Here is a 22,490-nt window from a genome sequence, read left to right as displayed (position 1 = left end):
TTCCCTTTTTTTACCATTACGCTTGTTAAAATCTGTCCTGATAGCAACACATTAGCTGATAGCGTCACAATTTCAAAATATTGCAATCATTCGCAGCCAAGAGAAAAAAGCAAAACATGTTTATAGACAGAGATTACCCTACGAAAAAAGAACTGTTACAGTAAAGGAAATTGTTACTTATTGTCCCATCACTTTGGATAACGGTTGCTATTGATTTTCTTATATACATTTTCTACAATATTTGTTGGTGCGTAAAACAACTGAAGCAGTGGTCATGCTTACACTTTGACACAAATCATCAGGCGAACTGAACTCCACTAATGCCGAGAATACAGAAGTAGTTATGTAATTGAAACACATTTCTTCCGTGTCGGTAGGGTCGGAGACACTCTATGATATGTGAGAAGTATCTGGACATTGTAAGACTCTAATACGGATACGGGACAACAGGCGATCTCTACTGGAATACTGGACGCCTCATTTCAACACTAAGATACCTGCATGACTACTGTCATTTAGTCAACAAATCACCAGCAGAGGGTCGGTCATCCTACACTCTGGCATGACGACAAGCATATACATAGTAGCCAAGAAACAACCACCCATACTCTTTTATAATTTGCGAACCGCTTGACGAGAGCATTTATCAGAGCCGGCTTCAACTCCTGGCACTGCAAACTGTTATAAAGTGTTACGCAACAACAAATGAGGCGAAAGAGGAAGACAAGAATGACTGGTATGAAGTTGCAATATACAGTCTCCAAAACTCCCTAGCATGACATGCTACTGTTTTTCGGAGACATGAACGCCAAAGTCGGTTCCGAGAATTCAGAAAGGGAATGTGTTATGGGCAATCACAGCTGTGAAACTATGAATGATAACGGGGAACGTCTCATTATTTTTGTCTGGAAAACAAGGATAGGAGGGACCATCTCTTCCCCCGCACCCCCCACAACACACACACACACACACACACACACACACACACACAAGTATCAAATAATTTACCGGAAGTGCCTGCAGTACCACCGAAACCCAAATTGGCTAGGGTCATCTCGGAGGCAAGTGGATGAACATCGCTTAGAGACGTCATCGAGGTGCAAATGACCACAGCGATCACTACCTGCTCACTGCCAAAATCAGACTGAGCTACGACGGACTGACCTATATACCCAAACCAGGAAGCGCCTGAAAACAAACAGGCTAAGATTTACAAACGTCAAGGAGTTCACCATTGAGCTTAGAAACCGCTTCGCTGCTCTGGAGAGTATGGAATCCGATCCTATCACCAAATGGGAGAACATAAAGAAGACCTTGGTAGAGACATGAACAGCCATCTTGGGATACACAAAAAGACAGAATAAGGAGTGGATAGCACCAGGAACATGACAAAAGACATATAAGTGAAGGTTCCGAAAGCTAAAATGCTGGAAACCAAGTCTCCAAGACTCCACAGCAGAGCACAGGAGGCATACAAAGCTAAGGACAATGAAGTCAAGAGAAGCACTCGAAATGATAAGAGAGCTAGCTGATGAGGCGGAGCAGGCAGCACAAAGAGAATAGAAGAGCGTGGTGTACAGGATAACCAAACAGCTTACTTGTATATAATCAAACCACTCCATGCCAGTCAACAAGGCAACAATCTTTCCTCTTAGCAGGAGAAAGCGGCAAGATAGGTACAACATTTTCAGGTGGTACTGAACCGACCGGACTCAGATGATCCACCTGAGCTCCCGTCTGTAAAACGGAAATCCTAAAACATCGATACCAAACCCGACAACCGAGCGAAACCAGAGCTGAAATCAAAGCGAGAAGAAGGGAAATCAGCTGGTAACGACTCCATTCATGCAGAAAAGATGAAGGCCGACATCAACACCTCCTGTAAGCTGCTGCCCTCCCTTTCAAGATCGGAAGAGGAAATTTTTCCCCGATTTTGAACCATAGGCCGATTGTCAAGCTCCCCAGGAAAAGTGACCTTCAACCCTTTGAAAATTGGCGTGGCATAACGCCTCCTATGTTCATCCATTTTTTGTAGAGTTCTTCTGGCAGAATGAACAAAGTCATAGAAAACATACTTAGACAGGAACGGGCTGGCTTCAGAAGAGGTGGAGGGTGCATTGACCAAATATTCACACTGAGGAACATCATAGAGCAATGCATAGAGTGGAACACTCCGATGCACACCAACTTCCTTGATTTTCAGAAGGTATTTGACAATGCACATCGAGAGACCCTTTATGGAAGATTCTAGCGAACTACGGAATACTCCTCCCCCCCACCCCCCCCCCCCCCCCCCCCCCCCACCCCCAAAAATGGTCACACTGATTTTAATTGCTTCCAGACAATTATAATTCTGATTTGAAGATGATAATCATTTTCTGTGAATACCCTACTGTGTACGTTTCAAGTGTTTATCATAAATGACGTTTATTTCAACAAGTGTGTGATAAGTACTCATGTTTGGTCACTTGCATTTAATAAAGATGACGGTGTCTGCTGAGAACTGCTATCAAGACCTCTTCTCAGTCGTCTGGTAAAATACCCGTGTGATAACTTGCAATACTTGATACATTTAATCTGAATGCAAGTGATTGATTGCGTTAAGATTATTGACGATTCTTTTAGTTCTTCTTGCCAGCAATTAAGGTGTGAAAGTAATCTCTCGATCTGTTCCTTTATCTCTATGGACTTTCTCTCTCATCCCTGCATATAGTGCTATATCAGTATTTTAGTTCTCGTAATCTAGCAAAGTAATGTGACTAAATGGCAGTAGTCATGTCGGTATCTTAGTGTTTGCAAAGTACTTAACTTACTTAATCCTCTTCGTCCGGAACGGGACATAAGGCGTCAACATCTCCACCTGTCAGCGTGTTGTGCCTCGCCCCACCTCTTTCAACTCTTGTGTGATGGTGGGTCTCCATGTTTTTTGGGCGCCCTTGTTTCCTGAGCTTTGTGGTGGTGCTGTATTACCTTGACTTCCAAATTTGCTTGAGTCTAGTGGAGGAACCTTTGGCTTTGCTGAGCATGGCTGCACTATGTACATGTACATCATTGAAGGTTCCATGTGTACCGCCACCCCATGTGGTTCTGGGACGATCTGTGTATGAAAAGAATTGGAACCACAGCCTTACCATTGCATGATCGTAAGAGGCGACTAATAGGGTCTTAACACTTGGTTTTGCTATAACTCTGTGATTCCAGCAGGTATGCAAATTTTTATTCCATATCTCATGATTTATTTCGATTTAAATGAGACGTGAAACCAAAATTTGTAGTCCTGTTTGGCGCCATATAACCTATACTGTGTTGGTGCGCCGTAATAAATAAATAAATAAATGTGTACCGTCGTATGAATACATCTGTGGAAGTCTCTAAATTATATCCTGTATTTATACATTTGTAAATGTTGAGTTCTGCTCAACCCGGAGCTACAGGGCGTGGACGGTAGCTTGCATTTCCACTACCGTCCATGAACAGGCTCAATCAAATAAAAAAAGTGGAAACTCCACAAGTCGCTCAACACGAAAATGCCGCAGGCTTGGTTTGATTGAGCCTGTTCATAGACAGTAGTGGAAAAGCATGCTACCGTCCACACCCTCTAGTCCCGGGTTGAGCAGAACTCAATATTTACACATGTTACAAGTACAAAACTTAATCTAGAATATACACAGTTGTATTCATACGACGGTGCACATGGAACCTTCAAATCGAGCCTGCAACATTTTCGTTTACGTCGTGTTGGGCGACCTGTGGTTTTCTACTTTTTTAATGTATGTCCTTTTGTGCAGTGTTGTCGTTGCTAATGACACTTGCAAGATACGTGAAGTCACTGAACTGTTAAAGATGGGCGTCGTTTACAGTGATTGAGGTTTCATCAGTACTGTTGACGCTCAGGACTTTGGTCTTAGAAGAGCTGATGGTAAGCCCCGCCTTGTTGGCGAAGTTGAAATGCCCGGGAATATCTGAGTTTTTTTCACGTTGACGTCATTTCCTTTTGAATTATCCGTTTTCGGGCCGTAATACGTTTACGCTTCGCTGCAGAATGTGTATATATAAAAAGGTGTTTTAACAGCACGTGAGCGCGAGAATCTCTCTGTTAACACACCGGAGAAAAGTAAAGTGATAAAAAGTAGTTTTATGCTAAAATGGCTGCCCTTAATGGTCGTTATTAATTCTGGTTGAGGCATGTGGGGCCTCTCGTCTTAGATCTACCTCTTGTACACCAATTTTGCTGTTTTTTGGTTGAGTTCTATGCTTCTAAAGGATTTTAGCAAACCACAAATGGAACTTTCAAAGAACCATATTGGAAAGGGTTGATCTGAGTACAAATTTCAAAGTTCAAAACAAAACCACAGTTCATTGTTGTAAAATATTTCAAAAATTATAATAATCTTGAGTACAAAGTCTGTTATATCAATGTCAAACTATGTAAAATACTACAAATATTACAAATATAACAACAATATTGAAATTCATTCAGTTCTATGTAAAACTTGCGATTCCAGCTATCAGTCTTACAAGATTGTGTTTCATATTTCTATTTTAACTATGTTTCACTTGGATTTTTGTTAAATATAAATGAATATTCAAAATATGAAATAGAAAGTAGTTGAAAGTAGAGTCATCATAATTGAGATGTAGGTCAGTACTGGTTGTGCTCCGTTGCATGGTTTCCCGTGGTCCGTACCCTTGCAGTAACACGCCATGCCTTTTCCCATGTTCGAGCACTCAAAAAAATCCTGCTTCAGCTGGTCGTCCGTCGTGTTCCAACATGAGCGCGTTACAAGCATCTTTTCTGAAATATAAGAAATGTACTGTATTAACAAGGATTTAATATCTAAGAAGTTTTTTAGATGGTGGAGAACTAATCTTCAGTGTACATTTTGTATTCCTTATATAAAATGTTGATGTTTCTGGATGCACCTGTAGGGGCAAAATTAGAAAGATTTTACTGGACACAGTTCTAAATCTTTTAGCACCATCCTCAGTATCAAAACGTTTTCCGCTCCATTTATATTCCACAAATGAGAAAACATGTAAAAAAAGTAAAACAAACGCAAAATATGGCTTTCCGGTCCACCTGTAGGCCTTGTAGACAGTTTATGTTCATTACAGTATTCGTTCTTACTAGAAATAAATGCCATTTTATTCTTATTTTGCTCAGACGGTACATACTACAGTAGAATTACGCACATTTACTCTAGTATAACTGCTATAAGACCTACCGAAGTTTAGCTGTATAAACTAATAATGTAAAGTGAATAAATTTGCGCTTCTGAATCTTATAGTCAAATATTACTGAGTACTGATGCAGTTCAGCTGTTATTCAAAGCATTTTCTCTACTATACCTTTGTGTGCATCCGTAGATTCAATCTTTCTACAGGCAACATTCTCTCCTTGACACTTCACAACGTAACTGGCAGCCTCTTTTCCAGAAAGTTCGAAAGTCTTGCCACATTTTGGTTCTAACAGACTATTGCAACTGTAACACTTTAAGCAGTCAGCTAGAAATAGGCGAAATAACATGGTCAAGAAATCACAAAGCGTATTTTAAAACATTCAAAATATATATATACTGTTTGATACATTGATTTCATTAACATTAGTTACAAAAACTAGAATTTGAAAAAGTCAAAAGTAAATGGTTCGCAGTTCATACACGTTTTACCGTCTTGATAAATAAATGAATAAATAAATAAATGTATATTTCTTATAGTACGCAACATTTTAGCGTTTGAATCGCTAACAGTGCATCATCTCTGTAAAGTGCATTAAAACAATGCTTTATATCAATTAAACCACAATACAGTCGTTTTAACATCTCTTCATGCATCGTGATAAGATATGCATATACTCCTGAACATATGCACTATATAAACCTGTCTCACTTCCGTTGTTTAAAACATCTCATGTCATTCGTAATGGCGGTGTCTTTTGCTGTTAACCTTCATCGAGAGTCCACATTTACAGAACCCTCTCCCCGCTCTTCCTCACATCCCCACCCGCAGCACCAACTCCAATTTTGTAAATGATTTGCTTACTGTTTGTACATTATTATTGTAATTTTACCAACAGAGGAAAACAGAAAATCAATGTGTTTAAACCAATAACCACGTACATCTTTATTTGTTGAATTAGAATCATATCAACAAAATTGTTTAACAATTCAGTCTGAAACTGCGGTGACGACAGACTGGTTTGTCATTTCAAGGTCAATTCAGACGGGCATTGTGGGTGGAGAAAAGGGACTTTTGAGAAAAATCTAGCCTTGTTGATTTGACACCGAGTTAAAAAGGGATGTATCTACCATTTTACTTTTAAAGGTGTTATAATAAACAGCAGACAAGAATACAAAAGACGAGAACTAGCCTTATACAGAACTGCAAGCGTGTTTACCAAGAAAAAGAAATCTGAGAGTCTAAACAAGTTTTTAAAAAATAAATAAATAAGCATGTAGATTACCTTGATGCAATATTGCACATATTGCTACAAAAAGAATGTTGTATTTAAACTCCATTTTTTTCTAGACGCTACGATATGGACGGAGAAAAACGATAGATATCCTCCAGCCGACCGATATGAACGAGTGAGACAAGCGTGACACAGGCCTGCTTGTCACAGTGGTTTAATTACCAGTCCTATTAGCATTTGTCGGATTGAATCTAATTTAAGTCCTTTCAGTTAAACATTTGGGAAAAAAATCTACCTCTTAGAAGCATTGATCTCATCCACTAGACTCCTTTACATAAATGAAACTGATGTCGTTTTATCAATTTTTACCGATCAATTTAGTAATCAATACAGGATTATAATTTAATATATTATTACTGACTTTTATAAACTATATCATAGCTGTTATTTACAACAATATATATAAACTTACTTCTTATATACCTCATCGGATGCGCGAATACTCCTAACATATATGTTATTCAATCCCAATTTATATTATAAAGGTGAAGATATCGACATTAAAGTTTTCTTTTGCGAAATGTGCTTAAGGTATAGACAAAAAAGTTATCTAAAATTAAGTATTTTTACGAGTGTGGGATATGTACTGGCCTGTGTCTGTTTCAAAAATCATCAATTCTCTAAGTAAATAAAATAGAGAAAAGTAGAAACTTCACACTCACTTTTAGATAGATTATAAGTTTCTACTTTCTTTGTTCTCCAAAAAGTTATTTGCTTCAATTTTGTGAAATTTAATCCAGATCGAACAGATTTTGCAAAAAGAAATAAATTGTTTAAGAAAAAAACATAATAATGTATGACACGAAGTCTTGTCTATAACGCAATGTTTTGTCAAATATGCTTTCCTCGGAAACTTTAAAGCGAGAGAACACTTAAGTATTATATACTAGTACTTCAGTTCAATAAACAAATGAATGTACATCGCCAATACAGTGGCGCACAACACGATACTGTATGGTCAATCTCGTCTTATTATTCTAAAGGAATTAGCGCGGCAGCTATGTTGTCTAATCGCGCAGAATGTCTGGACACAGAAATATATATTGTTTAAATTTCATTATGGGAATTTACTGATACCGTCGACAATCTGTTGTACATTTTACGAAAAAAAAAGTAGATAATGAAATAAAACAGAATAAAATGTAACAAATAGATGATAAAGATAGAAATCTATTTTGCCAGTATATATTATGATAGTCTTATCAACAATAGAAGCAATACAAGGGTCTTGTACCTTTTACTTTTTTCAAGTTTTTAGTCAAAACGTATTTTTAGTCGTCTACTTTCGCCAAAACACAATGGTAAAAGCGTAAGCTTGTCAGATCATCAAGGTTTACAAATTTCCTTACATTAAAACCATTAGTGTATATTATTATATTTCTTTGCCGCAAACGGAAATGTCATATTTTAGAAAAATAAAACCTTCTACTGACAGCCTCGCTATGTTTCGAAATCAAAAGCATAACGTTTATTAACAGATGGCGTATGTTCTCCGTGACGACAAATCATTCGTCCTCCACCGCTGGTTCGAGTGGGGAAGTTGGCAGTTACTTGCGGAGAACAGGTTTGTATTGGCACAGAATCCAGGAACACTCGTGAGGTAAACTGTCCGCCGTTAGATAGGTGAAATACAGTTGAAAAACGGCGTTAAACCCAAAACAAACAAAAGATAAACAGATCATAACGCAACGAACGCAACGGTGTTTGAATTTTCGCTCTAAAAACTAAAATATGTTTGAATATCCAAGTGATACATTTATAGTTATAATCAGCAACGTATAAATTATAACAACATTGAGTACAAATATATGTCATCAGCGGCTAGGTTCATTGGCAAATGACCTGGACTGGACAGCTGAGGATAAATTATAACGTTGATGAAAAGGTCAAAACGTTTTGATGAATAACGCCGATAAGTTAAGCGACCACATTTTATATACATCAAGAATCGTTTTCTTCGCCTGCATCTTTTGAAAAACATTATATTAGTGTTGCTGGTATGCGTAGGGACTTTTGTTTATTAGAATACGTTTTTCGTAAAAGATATTTTGGTATATAGTTCACCAAACTGTGCAAGATGCATGCATATTAAGACGCAACCTGAGATGTTTAGCTAAGAACGCGAGGTGTAATATGGAGTTACAGAGATGGCCGAGTATGGAGTCAATTAAAAACGAGAAAGATATTATACAATTATTGCCTTTTGGTGAGATCGATATGTGGATTTATCGCAGCCCTCGGTCGATATCGCTTTTATCAGGTCGATAAATCCACATATCGACCGAACTTAAAAGGCAACACTTGTTTTATTATTAAATCCAACCTACTCATAAGTATAAACATTAAATACAAGTATCTGCAGCCTTTGGTCACTTTTCGTGGTAAATTGTGTACAACGTCGCACTGTTTTGACGTCAAACCGTGATGACGTCACAGCTGCAGGTCAATACGTGTTTTTGGCTCCGCCTTCGAGTCAATACGAGTTTTTATAATTGATCATGTGACTACATCTAGGCCAATGGAAAGGACTATAAATATAGATTTAATAATAAACTCTATTGATAATATAAAATGAAAACAATTAAAAAAATGAACAACTTAATAAACTGACTCGTCGTTCTATGGTCCTCACATATAAGCACGCACAGACCTGGACCATATTCCAAAGATTACTCCGAACATTCTGTACTCACTCTATGTCAATGGAATGAAAAAGAGTAGTGTTCCGGAATGTTTAGAACATGTGCAGACTGTTCTAAATGTAACCTGGTGCAGACAGAACAGTCACGTAATAAATATGTTCCTTTCAACTGTGGATAATCTCAGTTGTGCTGGGCACCAAAGCAGAACAGTATAATAATTTAGTCCTTTAATTACGAAGTCAACGGATTGTGGCCCTTGTATTTTGTTCATGCGAATAATTCCTGAAGTAATTCAAAATTTTATATGATTAGTTCCCCATTCTTTCATATTCAGAACTGACACTGATTTGCTATGATAGCTAATGTAAAACAAAAATCAGAATATCCTTGTTTTTTCAATACCTGTAGTAAGCTCGAAGGAAGGTATTTTTAATTGATCGTGAAATTAGTAATTTCAATGTTACTGCATTAAAATCATATTCATTTCACTGAACCTCATAAATGATAATGTATGCAGAACCACAGCTAAATCTAATATAAGCAGAGATATTGTTCTTAATAAACCATGCATAAATCATCTACTGAACGTCTTCTAAATGTTAATTAGGCATGGATTTTCCTGTCATCAGGTATAAACTACATTATGATATATACGAGGCGTGTTCGAAAAGTATCCGGAAAAGTCTCATAAATTATTTATTTCGTAAACATTCATTTTAAAGCGATACTCTCATCTTGACACCGACATTGTTGTACGGATGATATTTTTTCACGCAAATTTTAGATGAAGCTCAGGTATCTATTGTATAACCTAATTAACATGTAAGCATTTCATTTAATTTACCAAGCGAGCTGTAAAGTAACCAATTCAGCCCATGCAAACTCTTGTTCGGGCAGCTATATGAAACAGAATCACTTTTCCGTCGTCACTGATAGGGAACTTCCGTTTGAGAACAACCTTGTTTTTTTTCCATACTTCCCCAAAGGAACTGATATAATAACCATCTTTTCTTTTTTCTTCAGGGGGCTACGAGCTAAGACAAGGAGGTCAAAAACCTTGAAATGATAAGAGAGCATAGTAAGGAGCTAGTAGTGGGGACGGCAGCACAAAAAGAGAGATGCGTGAGTACGGAAAACCAAACAGCTTACTGGGACACTTTAAAACCCTTCATGAGAAAATGAAGGCGCATTTAAAACCCATAAGTTGCTGACTGACCTCTTCCAGAAGAACTCGGAAGAGAAAACTGTCCCCGATGATTGGATCAAAGGCCTGATTGTCAAGTTCCCCAAGAAAGTTGACCTTCAAAACTGTTAAAACTGGCGTGGCAATTCCTATCAGTTCCATCCAACTTTTGTAGAGTTCTTGGCAGAATCAACAAAGTCATAGAAAACATACTCAGACGGGAACAGGCTGGCTTCAGAAGAGGTGGAGGGTGCATTGACCAGATATACACACTGAGGAACATCATAGAGCAATGCATAGTGTGGAACACTCCGGTGTACATCAACTTCATTGATTTTCAGAAGGCATTTGACAATGTACATCGAGAGACCCTATGGAAGATTCTAGCGAACTGCGGAATCCCCACCCCCACCTCCAAAGATGGTCACACTGATACGACTCTTCTACCAGAATTTCAAATGCAGTGTCATAGTCGATGGACAATTGTCAGAATGGTTCCTTTTGAAGTCTGGCGTGCGACAGGGATGTATCATCTCACCTATCCTCTTCTTAATCACCATCGATTGGGTGATGATGAAGACCTATGACAGGCCCAGAGGTATCCAGTGGACCCCATTTTCCCGGCTTTAAGACCTTGACTTTGCTGATGACCTGGCGATGTGTCTACCAAGGCAACCAACCTTCAACAGAAAACCAACAGGTTGAACAACTTTGCCAACAAGGTGGGGCTTACCATTAGGTCTTCCAAGACCAAAGTCCTGAACGTCAACAATACTGATGAAACATCCATCACATTAAACGACACCCCTCAGTGACTTCACGTATCTTGGAAGTATCATTAGCAACGACAACGCAGCACAGAAGGACATACTAGCCAGGCTCAGCAAAGCCAGAGGTTCCTTCGCCGGACTCAAGCCAATTTGGAAGTCAAGGCAATACAGCCCCACCACAAAGCTCAGGCTCTATTCCAGTTTTGTGAAGCCAGTTCTCCTGTATGATTCAGTGTGCTGGAGAGTAACCAAGAGGGACATGAAGAAAATCAGTGTCTTCCACAATGGTTGTCTCAGGAGAATCTGTCGTATATACTGGCCAAAGAAAATCTCCAATGAAGAACTCTACAGGAGAACGAACAGCCAGGACGCTGCCATTTAAATTAAACAATGCAAGGTCACGTCCTCGGTATGGACCAGTCCCGACCACCAAAAATAGCACCGAACGAGAAAGAATGCCCATAGAGATAAAGGAACAGATCGAGAGATTACTTTCACACCTTAATTGTTGGCAAGAAGAACTAAAAGAATCGTCAATAATCTTAACGCAATCAATCACTTGCATTCAGATTAAATGTATCAAGTATTACAAGTTATCACACGGGTATTTTACCAGACGACTGAGAAGAGGTCTTGATAGCAGTTCTCAGCAGACACCGTCATCTTTATTAAATGAAAGTGACCAAAGATGTTGTCACTGTTCCGGGGTGTTTTAACAGGAGAGAAAACGTGTGTTTACAGAGAGATTCTCGCGCTCACGTGCTGTCATAACACCTTTTTATATATGCGCGTTCCGTGGCAAAGCGTAAACGTATTAAGGTCCCAAAACGGATAATTCAAAAGGACATGAGGTTAACGTGAAAAAAACAACGTAGACTTTACCGCGCTTTTCATGGAAATTAGCTTAATCATATTTTATTGCTTATTAATATTTACATTTATAATAACAAACATCAAAAATGTACATGTACAGCCAAGAAAATAAGCAATTGGGTCAGGCCACAAGTTCTCACAACATCAGTAAACGGCCATCATGGAAATTTAATGATGTTGAGGGATAATATATTCATTTACCTGGGTTTTACACGTTTTATGCTAGAATAGCGTTAGCGCATGTTCTTTTTCGTGTTATAACATCTTCAGAATCCCTCTAACGGGCCCGGGTACCAATCAGTCCCTCGGGATTCTGCATATGTTATAACACGAAAAAAACATGCGTTATCCCTACATTATCATCTTCTCGACAACAGTTTTTAATTAATGTAGGAATAACACATGTTTTTCGTGTTATAACATCTGCAGAATCCTGAGGGACTGTTTGGTGCCCGAGCCCGAGGAATAAAAAACACGAAAAAAACAACAATTAATAAATGAATATATTATCCCCCAACGTCCTCAAATTTTCATGAAACGGCGAGAATATCTGAGTTGTTTGTTTGTTTGTTTTTTCATGTTGACGGCATTTCCTTTTGAATTACGTTTTCGGGCCGTAATACGTTTACCGCCCATAAATAAAAAGGCGTTTTAACAGCACGTGAGCGTGAGAATCTCTCTGTTAACACACCCGAGAAAAGTGACAGGAACAGCAGTTTTATGCTAAAATGGCTGCCCTTACGTGGTCGTTATTAATTCTGGTTGAGGCATCTGGGGCCTCTCGTTTTAGATCTACCTCTTGTACACCAATTGTGCAGTTTTGGTTGAGTTCTATGCTTCTAAAGGATCTGATAAATTTTAGCATATCACAAATGGAACTTTCAAAGAACCATATTCGAAACGGTTGATCTGGATACAAATTTCAAAGTTCAAAACGAAACCACAGTTTATTGTGGTAAAATATTTAAAAATATATATAGAATTAGGCTATTTTGAGTACAAAATCTGTTATTAATGTCAAAATATGTAACATATTGCAAATATAACAACAAATATTGAAATTCATTCAGTTCTATGTAGAACTTGCAGTTCCTGCTATCAGTCTCGTAAGTTTGTGTTTTATATTTCTATTTTTTATGTTCAATTTGGATTTTTGTTAAACACAAATGAGTGTTCAAAATATGAAATAAAAAATAGTTGAAAGTAGAGTCATCATAACAGAGATGTAAGTCAGTACTGGCTGTGCTCCGTTGCATGGTTTCCCGTTGTTCGTACCCCTACAATAACACGCCATGCTTTTTCCCATTTCCGAGCACTCAAAAAAATCAGGCTTCAGCTGGTCGTCCGTCGTGTTCCAACATGAGCGCGTTACAAGCATCTTTTCTGAAATATATATATAAACAAGGATTTAATATCTAAGAAAATTTTTTAGATGTTGACATACTAATCGTCTGTGCATGCCTTATATAAAATGTTTCTGGATGCACCTGTAGGGACAAAATTAAACGCAGGTTTGTTTATGCACGAAAGTTTTTACTGGACACAGTCAGTTCTAAATCTTTTAGCACCATCCTCACAATCACAAAGTTTTCAGCTCCATATATATATACAGAGAAAACATATGTAATAGTATGATATTCTAAACAACCTTGAACTATGGTGAATGATATGCTACGAGAGTAAAACGAAACGCAAAATATGGCTTTCCGGCCCACCTGGAGGCCTTGTAGACAGTTTATGTTCATAACAGTATTCGTTCTTACTAGAAATGAATGCCATCTTTCTCTTAATTTGCTCAGATGGTACATACTACAGTAGAATTACGCATGTATACTCTAGTAACTGCTGTATGACCTACCGAAGTTTAGCTGTATAAATTAATAATGTAAAGAGAATATAATTTGCGCTTCTGAATCTTATAGTCAAATATTTACATTCGCTCTATTTTTTCCATTGAAAATTATGACGTTCATTTCGTATGAACAGCAAACGGAAATGCGCGAAAGTTACGTAATCGCAGCTTAGTGATAACCGACCGCTGTTTTGACGACGTCCGCGTATGGTCAGGGAGAACGTTCCTTAGATGACGTTGCAGTTGTTCCGTCTAGTGAATAGAATGGCCGGGAAGCTGATTTTAATGTTAAATGCCACAAAATATGTGCAATTCCTAATAGCATCTCGTTAAATATAATATAAATATATGAAATGAAACTATTTTTTCGGTGTTCATGCGAAATGAACGACAGAATAGGATCGGCAAATCCATGAATCGCGCTAAAAAATCATTTCATTTCTTAAATATTACAGAGTACGGACACAGTCCAGCTGTTAGTCAAAGCTTTTTCTCTGCCATACCTTTGTGTGTATCCGTGGACTCAATCTTTTTACAGGCAACATTCTCTCCTTGACACGTCACAACGTAACTGGCAGCCTCTTCTCCGGAAAGTTCAAAAGTCTTGCCACATTTTGGTTCTAACAGGTTATTGCAACTGTAACACTCTAAGCAGTCAGCTAGAAATAGACGAAATAATATGGTCAAGAAATCACAAAGCGTATTTCTGAACATTCAAAATATATATACTTAACAAATAATCAAGGCCTTCGAGTGGTTTATTGTCTGATTTACCACGGTTCAGGGTTCAGATGCGTAGGAATTGAACCACGAGGGCGTTAGCCCGAGTGGTTAAATACTGAAGCATCTGAACGATGAACCGTGGTAAATTAGACGATAAATCACAAGAAGGCCTTGATTGTTTTCATTCTGACATGCTCATTGATATATTTTAATAAATATTATGCTGGGCTTCATTTACGCGAGGAGTAATGTATCGGACGTCATGCGGCAATTTGACGTCATAATTGACGTCATAATGCTCTCGCGCGTCAACCGTTGTTTATCGCAGAATATACAGAGCTTGATTTTCTTCTTTGTTTAACTGGAAATCAAATCGAGCCATGTTAGAATGTTTGATACATAGATTTCATTAACATTAATTACAAAAAATAGAATTTGAAAAAGTCAAATGTAAGCAGGGTTTTCTTTTTAGCAGTTCATACACGTTTTAATGTCTTGATAGATAAATGAATAAATAAATGTATTTTATGTATACACCAGCAAAATCGTATATACAAAATTTTATATACATTTGTATATATGTATGTAAAGGCAAATAATCATGTAAAAATTACACAGAAGTCTCACACACATTTGCACAGGATTATAATAGGAAAGGAATGAGGTTAAAGTTATAACCTCGTATTTTCTCAGTAGTCTCCCTTGTAAACGTTTTATGCCATGAAATGATCCGCCGTGCTTCTTACTTGCCTACGGTAGAACACTGGTGCCAGATGTGTTTTATTTACTCTTGTGATGTGCACATATCAACACCAAATGAAACTCCTCTTCAATTTCATTCATATTACATATTTGACTGAAGATCTATATCCAATTTTGAAAATTTCAATTATAAACTTTGATTTAACGAATTATTTAAAGTCCTTTATAATTTTGCATGTAGGATAGCAAATGAGTGTATGTTTTCAGAGTAGGACTTGATTTTGTTTTGTCGTGTTAGGGGTGGACGTGTCACGGTCATTCCTGGCTTTGCCACTCATGGCAGTGTTGTTCTTTCCCTGGTGGATGGGATTGGGTCTTGCACTGAACAGTATAATTATTCACTAAATCTTAATTTGATGCTTTGTGGTTTACGTTAGTTAATTTTAACTGTAATATATTTATAATGTGATATGTATATACCACATTAATAGTTAAGTGCTATATTAAACAATGTTTATTAAACCATGTTTATTGCAATCTTACAAGATTAAATGTTGTAGAAGTATGTTTTAACGAGAGGCTGGTATTAATCAGTTTACAACAGATTTGATCTGTTATAATACTTGATTCTTTAAAACCGTTTTTTACCAGATATACATTAGTGTTGTTTTTGCCTTTCAGTTTTTTAAGGTAACCGTTTCGTTTTATGGCAGCTTTTAGGCCAGTAAAAGGCCCGGATTAATGCCAGCTTCTCGGTTTTTCGGCGAACGGCGTCTAAATTCGTTTTCGTTACCCATGCCACGTGACTTCAGTTTGCAAATCAAACTACTTGATAACGCATTATAGATAATTTATCAAAATGGAAGATTTATGTAACACTCTGCCTGATTGGATGAGAGTGTCAATTTCTTTCACTCTGTTGATTGTGCTACGCTGAGTGAAATGTAGACAAAGCGTTTATCCTAAACGACGCTGTTCACAGTTTTAAAGCTGACTTTGGCTCAGTATATTTAGCAAGAATATTGATATATCTCAAAATGATAAGTAAGTTTAATGAATATGATAAAAACCTGTTCAAATACCAACATATATCAAATTAAAGAAAGAGCTGAATACGGTCTGCGTATCACATGAATAAGGGTGTGATAAGAGTCTTTTATGTAGAGAAGTGCTTTTTAAAAGATTTTCCTTGTTACAATTGTCGTCTGTATATGAAAAAGTTTCTTGCTTTTGTGACTTATTCAGATTGCATATTAAAATGAGTACTTGTTTGCTTTGCTATATTTGTTATAAATTATTTAACTGATTTATTATATATGAATATTTTTCTTTATAGGTATGCAAAATTGAACTCAGTTTGAAATCTGTTTTATTATAAAAATGCTATATAATGACTGAATTCACCCACACTGAAATAAAGGGTACGCTGCATACAGTTTAATCTATGTGATATGACTACGGTCAAACTTCGCTTATGAAATAGAAATATTGAAATAATTACAATTGTATGTTTTGCTTGACCGAAAGTCACTTTTTTATGGTGACGTCATTGTCCTAAGATTCATGAATAGCGAATATGCGTTTGAAAAAGCGGGACCATTTTGGCCTATTTTAGAAATAAATAAAATAATAAATAAAAAAACCCTTTTAAATTTGATTTTTTCCCTATGTATTCAATCAAACTTGATTTGTAGCATCTTTATTGGGCCCCGCAGCCAACTTTGTTCAGCGGGGAACATTTGACCCCTTTTAGGGGCGCTAGAGCTAAACTAGAAATGCCTTTATACAGCGTCTCATGAACAGCTTGGTGATCTTTGTCATACTTGTTCTGGAGCATATTATAAGGTCCTCCCCAAATTTATTTAAATATGGGAAACTTGGGCCCTATTAGGGACCACTTAGCTAAAAGTAGATATGCCTTTCTCGCTTAAACCACTAAAATGTAATGGATTTTTATCAAACCGATGTGTAAAAATATCGTAAGGTCTCCTGCTATTGTTTACAAATGGGGATGGGGACCAATTTAGCTAAAAATATAAACACGTTTAATGACCTCTTTCATGAACCGCTTCATGAATCTTCATCAAACTACTGCTGTAATTATTTGTCAAAGGGATAAACGAAACAAAATTGCAACCCTACGAAACCTTTGCAAAATATTAAAAGAGAACCATTTAAATGGTTAAAGTGCGGTTTTATTTTTTGCAATTTGAAAAATGTTAGATGAAGATGAATGTTAGATGAAAATTCATAAATTTTCTTTCCTTTTTTACAATTCGCCGACCATCTTTTTTAAATTATTTCTTGTTACACATAATTTTTAGCTCGACTTTATTGGTTAAAGTTTTTGATAAAGTCAAATATCTCTGTTACTATCAAAGCTTTTGACTTGAAACTTAAAATAGTTATTTACTATCACAGTCTACACTAGGAGAAGCAATCCCCATAACTCTGATTTGAATTTTGACAGATTTATGCCCCTTTTTAACTTATAATTTTTTGGTAAATCTATTTTTGATAAAGTCAAATATCTCTGTAACTATCAAAGCTTTTGACTTGAAACTTAAGATAGTTATTTACTATCATAGTCTACACTAGGAGAAACAATCCCCATAACTCTGACTTGAATTTTGACAGATTCATGCCCGTTTTAAACTTAGAAGTTTTTGGTTAAAGTTTTTGATAAAGTCAAATATCTTTGTTACTATCAAGGCTTTTGACTTGAAACTTAATATATATTTTTTACTACCAAAGTCCACACCGGATTAACAATCCTCATAACTCTGATTTGAATTTTGACATATTTATGCCCCTTTTTAACTTAGAATTTTTTGAAGTTTTATATAATGTCCAAGATCTCTGTTACTATCAAAGCTATTGACTTGAAACTTAAAATACTTATTTACTATCAAAGGCTACACCATAAGAAACACATCCCCAAATAACTCTGATTAGAATTTTGACAGATTTATGCCCCTTTTACTGTCAAAGCTCTAAGTCAGAGTCAAGCACTGAGAAAAGTCGAGCGTGCTGTCTTACATACAGCTCTTGTTACTTATGTATCTTATTTGTATCTTATTAGAATATTTTATTTGATATGTACAGAAATTATATTACATGCAGTCTCATATAATTCTTTAATAGAATGGTCTTTGCAATAGTTTATTTGTAATTGTACACTGTAATTATATGTTGTATGCAAGAATGGGACGTAAATAAAGATATAACGTTGATTTCTTGCTGGTTTAAGTTCCCCGTCCCAGTTTCTATACGCGACTATGGGCAGATATATACGCAGACTATGGCAGATAAAATACGCAGACTATGGGCAGATTACGCAGACTATGGGCAGATATATACGCAACTATGGGCAGATATATACGCAGATTTTGGGCAGTTTATATACGCAGACTAGGGGCCCGATATACGCAAACTATGGGCAGATATATACGCAGACTATGGGCAGATATACGCAAACTATGGGCAGATATAAGCAGACTATGGGCAGATATATACGCAGACTATGGGCAGATATATACGCAGACTATGGGCAGATATATACGCAGACTATGGGCAGATATACGCAGACTATGGGCAGATATATACGCAGACTATGGGCAGATATATACGCAGACTATGGGCAGATATATACGCAGACTATGGGCAGATATATACGCAGACTATGGGCAGATATACGCAGACTATGGGCAGATATATACGCAGACTATGGGCAGAGATATACGCAGACTATGGGCAAATATATACGCAGACTATGGGCAGATATATACGCAGACTATGGGCAGATATACGCAGACTATGGGCAGATATATACGCAGACTATGGGCAAATATATACGCAGACTATGGGCAGATATACGCAGACTATGGGCAGATATATACGCAGACTATGGGCAAATATATACGCAGACTATGGGCAGATATACGCAGACTATGGGCAGATATATACGCGGGACTATGGGCAAAAATATATACCAGAATATGGGCAGATATATACGCAGACTATGGGCAGATATATACGCAGACTATGGGCAGATATACGCAGACTATGGGCAGATATATACGCAGACTATGGGCAGATATAGGCAAGTTCGTAAACGCTGTCTGCAATTTTGTCGAAGTCAGATTCAAAATCAAAAGTTATATAGTTACAGATATATACAGTGACAATACACTATTTCTATCTGTATGACCACGCAAATCTTGTTAATACCATTCACAATTTCTACATCTGCATTTTTTTCTGTTTTCATTATTTCTCACGAAAACCAGCAATTTTAGTTTTAGCTTCAGTAACTTTGAGAACCAACGCAATTGTGACAATAGTAGTATAATCTGTCTAAAGACGACTGTAAGTCTAGTGTCAAATCAGAAAAATATCTTTGCATGCTTAAACTTCAAACGATACTATTCTGCAATCTTCAACGAATAGGGAAAAACATAATTTGCCGCATTATCTCCACTTGCTTAATCCAAAAAAAAAACAACAACAGAATATGATAGGCTGGTAATATTTCTTATAGTATTTTACCGTTTGAACCGCTAACTAACAGTGCATCTCTGTAAATTGCATTAAACAATGCTTTATGTCACAGTCGTTTTAACACCTCTTCTCGCGAATAGATATGCATATACTCCTGAACATTTGAATTAAATAAACCTGCTCATTTCCGTTGTTTAAAACATCTCATGTCATTCGTAACGGCGGTGTCTTTTGCCGTTAACCTTCATCGAGAGTTCACATTTACAGACCCCTCTCCCCGCTCTTCCTCACACACCACCCACACCACCAACTCCAATATTGTAAATGATTTGCTTACTGTTTGCACATTATTATTGTAATTTTACCAAATGAGGAAAACTAAAACCACGTACACTTCAACATGTTGAATTAGAATCATATCAACAAAATTGTCTAACAATTCAGTCTGAAACTGCGGTGACGACAGACTGGTTTGTCATTTCATGGTCAATTCAGACGGGCATTGTGGGTGGAGAAAAGGGACTTTTGAGAAAAAATTAGCTATGTTGATTTGACACCGAGTTAAAAAGCGAGGTTACTTTTAAAGATGTTATAATAAATAGACAAGAATACAAAAGACGAGGGGTAGAATGCACTTTAGCGGTCCCCGGAAGTTTACAATGCGCATGCGCAGCAAGTTGGGGATGTGGGGTTAAGCGGGGGTGTGGGGGCGGCAGCCCCCAAACATATTCATCTCTAGATAAGGTTACCCCTTTCAACCTTTAATATTTATTTAAGGCATTATTATACTACTATTATTATAGGGACCGCTAAAGTGCAAGTGTTCCAAGACGAGAACTAGCCTTATACAGAACTGCAAGCGTGTTTACCAAGAAAAATAAATCCGAGAGTCTAAATAAGTTTTAAAAAAAAGTAATAATAAATAAGCATATAGGTTACCTTGATGCAATATTGCACATATTGCTACCAAAAGAATGTTATATTTAAACTCCATCAATACTAAAAGCAGGTTCGGTTTCGATGACAATATTACATCAACTCAATTCAAATCCAAACAAGTACACAGGAAGTACGTCAAAACGTGACGTCGCGGTAAAAGGCGCCAAACGATAAACGTCAATAACGTTAAATAGATGCGCGCTAAATATAACAATATTGACGGAGAAAAAAACGATAGATATCCTCTAGCCGACCGATATGAAAGAGTGAGACAAGCGTGACACAGTCAAAATAACATCTGGGTCCCCTTTTATACATAATACCCTTATTACGACTTGGAATATATCCAGGCATCGACCTGTATTTGATATCAGGTCTCAAAATTCGAATTTCGCTGGGCCTACGATTGATTAGTTTGGCCGGAAATGGCCAAAACTACACAGCGCAGCGTAATCAAATAAAAATGAATAAAACAAAACAAAAAGACTAGTGTCACAGTGGTTTAATTACCAGTCTCTACAGCACTACATCTTAGAAGCACTGATCTCACTCACTAGACACTTACGTAAATGAAACTGATGTCGTTTTATCAACTTTTACCGATCAGTATAGTAATCAATACAGGATTATAACTTAATAGATTATTACTGACTTTTATTAAACAATATCATAGCTGTTATTTACAACAATTATATAAACTTACTCCATACGTCATGACGTCCTACTAGTTTCAAATCCTAGGCCTACATACATGCCATCGGATGCGAGAAAACTATTTCATATATATTATTCATTCCCAATTTATTAAAAGGCGAAGATGTCGATATTCAAAAGTCTTCTGTTTTGCAAAATGTGCCTAAGGTATAGACAAAAAAAGTTATCTAAATTATACTTCCGACTTACAGTAGAATTAGATGGCGCTTACAAAACTCCAAAGCAAATCACAGAGTAAGAGAGTGCAATTTAACGCTTTCTGACAGGTGGTCATTGCAACGATAGCGGGGCATATGCTTCAAGTTTATGAATAATTATATTTTGTCATATAACACTGGAACAATCCGATTCATTTCCTGCCGTACGTGAAAGGTGCAAAATTTAATTCAGATCGAACAAAATTTGCAAATAAAAATAAATTGTTTAAGAAAAAACAAACTATAAATGTGTGAAACGAAGTCTTGTCTATAACGCAATATTTTGTCAAATATGCTTTCCTCGGAAACTTTAAAGCGAAAGAACACTTTAGCATTACATACTTTAGCATTATATACATACAAGGTCAATCCCGTCTTATTATTCTAAAGGAAGCAGCGCGGCAGCCATGTTTTCTAATCGTACAGAAGAAGACATAATTATTGTTTAAATTTTATTGTGGGAATTTGCTGATATCATCGACAATCTGCTGTACATTTTACAAAAAAATAATAGTAGTGAAATGAAACAGAGAATGAAATATAACAAATAGATGATAAAAATAGAGATCTATATTGTCAATATATAATATGATGGACTTATCAGGGTCTTGTACGTTTTAGTATTTTTTTCAAGTTTTCAATCAAAACAATGGTAAAAGCGTAAGCCTGTCAGATCACCAAGGTTTACAAATTTCCTTAGTGCATATTAGATCTATTATATTTCTTTGCCGCAAACGGAAATGTCATATTTTAGGAGATAAAACATTCTGCTGACAGCCTGGCTGTTTGGAAGTTAGATTAACAGATGGCGTATGTTCTCCGTGACGATTTCATAAAAGACGTTGTGTCTCAAATCATTCGTCCTCCACCGCTGGTTCGCGTGGAGAAGTTGGCAGTTACTTGCGGAGAACAGGTTTGTATTG

The 22,490-nt window shown here is 36.8% G+C and overlaps 2 protein-coding genes across 2 annotated transcripts; both read right to left on the bottom strand.

The window, feature by feature from the left end:
• Window positions 1-4,355: 4,355 nt before the first annotated feature.
• Window positions 4,356-6,622, bottom strand: LOC123536776 (uncharacterized). Its single transcript, XM_045320196.2, has 3 exons — window positions 6,464-6,622; window positions 5,350-5,505; window positions 4,356-4,795 (listed from the first exon to the last, which is right to left on the bottom strand). The coding sequence occupies exons 1-3, from the start codon at window positions 6,516-6,518 to the stop codon at window positions 4,587-4,589; spliced, it is 420 nt and encodes a 139-aa protein (XP_045176131.2). The 5' UTR covers window positions 6,519-6,622; the 3' UTR covers window positions 4,356-4,586.
• A 6,246-nt stretch (window positions 6,623-12,868) lies between these two features.
• LOC123537027 (uncharacterized) lies at window positions 12,869-20,802 on the bottom strand. The gene is made up of 3 exons (XM_045320568.2): window positions 20,657-20,802; window positions 14,296-14,451; window positions 12,869-13,323 (listed from the first exon to the last, which is right to left on the bottom strand). Exons 1-3 carry the CDS (start codon window positions 20,709-20,711, stop codon window positions 13,115-13,117), a joined length of 420 nt encoding a protein of 139 aa, XP_045176503.2. The 5' UTR covers window positions 20,712-20,802; the 3' UTR covers window positions 12,869-13,114.
• Window positions 20,803-22,490: the final 1,688 nt, after the last annotated feature.

Source organism: Mercenaria mercenaria, chromosome 17 (genome assembly GCF_021730395.1).
Source record: "Mercenaria mercenaria strain notata chromosome 17, MADL_Memer_1, whole genome shotgun sequence".
Taxonomy (NCBI): domain Eukaryota; kingdom Metazoa; phylum Mollusca; class Bivalvia; order Venerida; family Veneridae; genus Mercenaria; species Mercenaria mercenaria.
This window is presented reverse-complemented; position numbering and strand designations above follow the sequence as displayed.

Bases quoted from the DNA above. Each gene is read 5' to 3' on its own strand.
- LOC123537027 (XM_045320568.2), bottom strand. From the start codon at position 20,711: ATGGAGTTTAAATATAACATTCTTTTGGTAGCAATATGTGCAATATTG. The intron at 14,452-20,656 runs GTAACCTATATG...GTCTATTTCTAG, and splicing joins ATGTGCAATATTGCATCAAG to CTGACTGCTTAGAGTGTTAC. The intron at 13,324-14,295 runs GTATGGCAGAGA...TATATATTTCAG, and splicing joins GTCCACGGATACACACAAAG to AAAAGATGCTTGTAACGCGC.
- LOC123536776 (XM_045320196.2), bottom strand. From the start codon at position 6,518: ATGGAGTTTAAATACAACATTCTTTTTGTAGCAATATGTGCAATATTG. The intron at 5,506-6,463 runs GTAATCTACATG...GCCTATTTCTAG, and splicing joins ATGTGCAATATTGCATCAAG to CTGACTGCTTAAAGTGTTAC. The intron at 4,796-5,349 runs GTATAGTAGAGA...CTTATATTTCAG, and splicing joins ATCTACGGATGCACACAAAG to AAAAGATGCTTGTAACGCGC.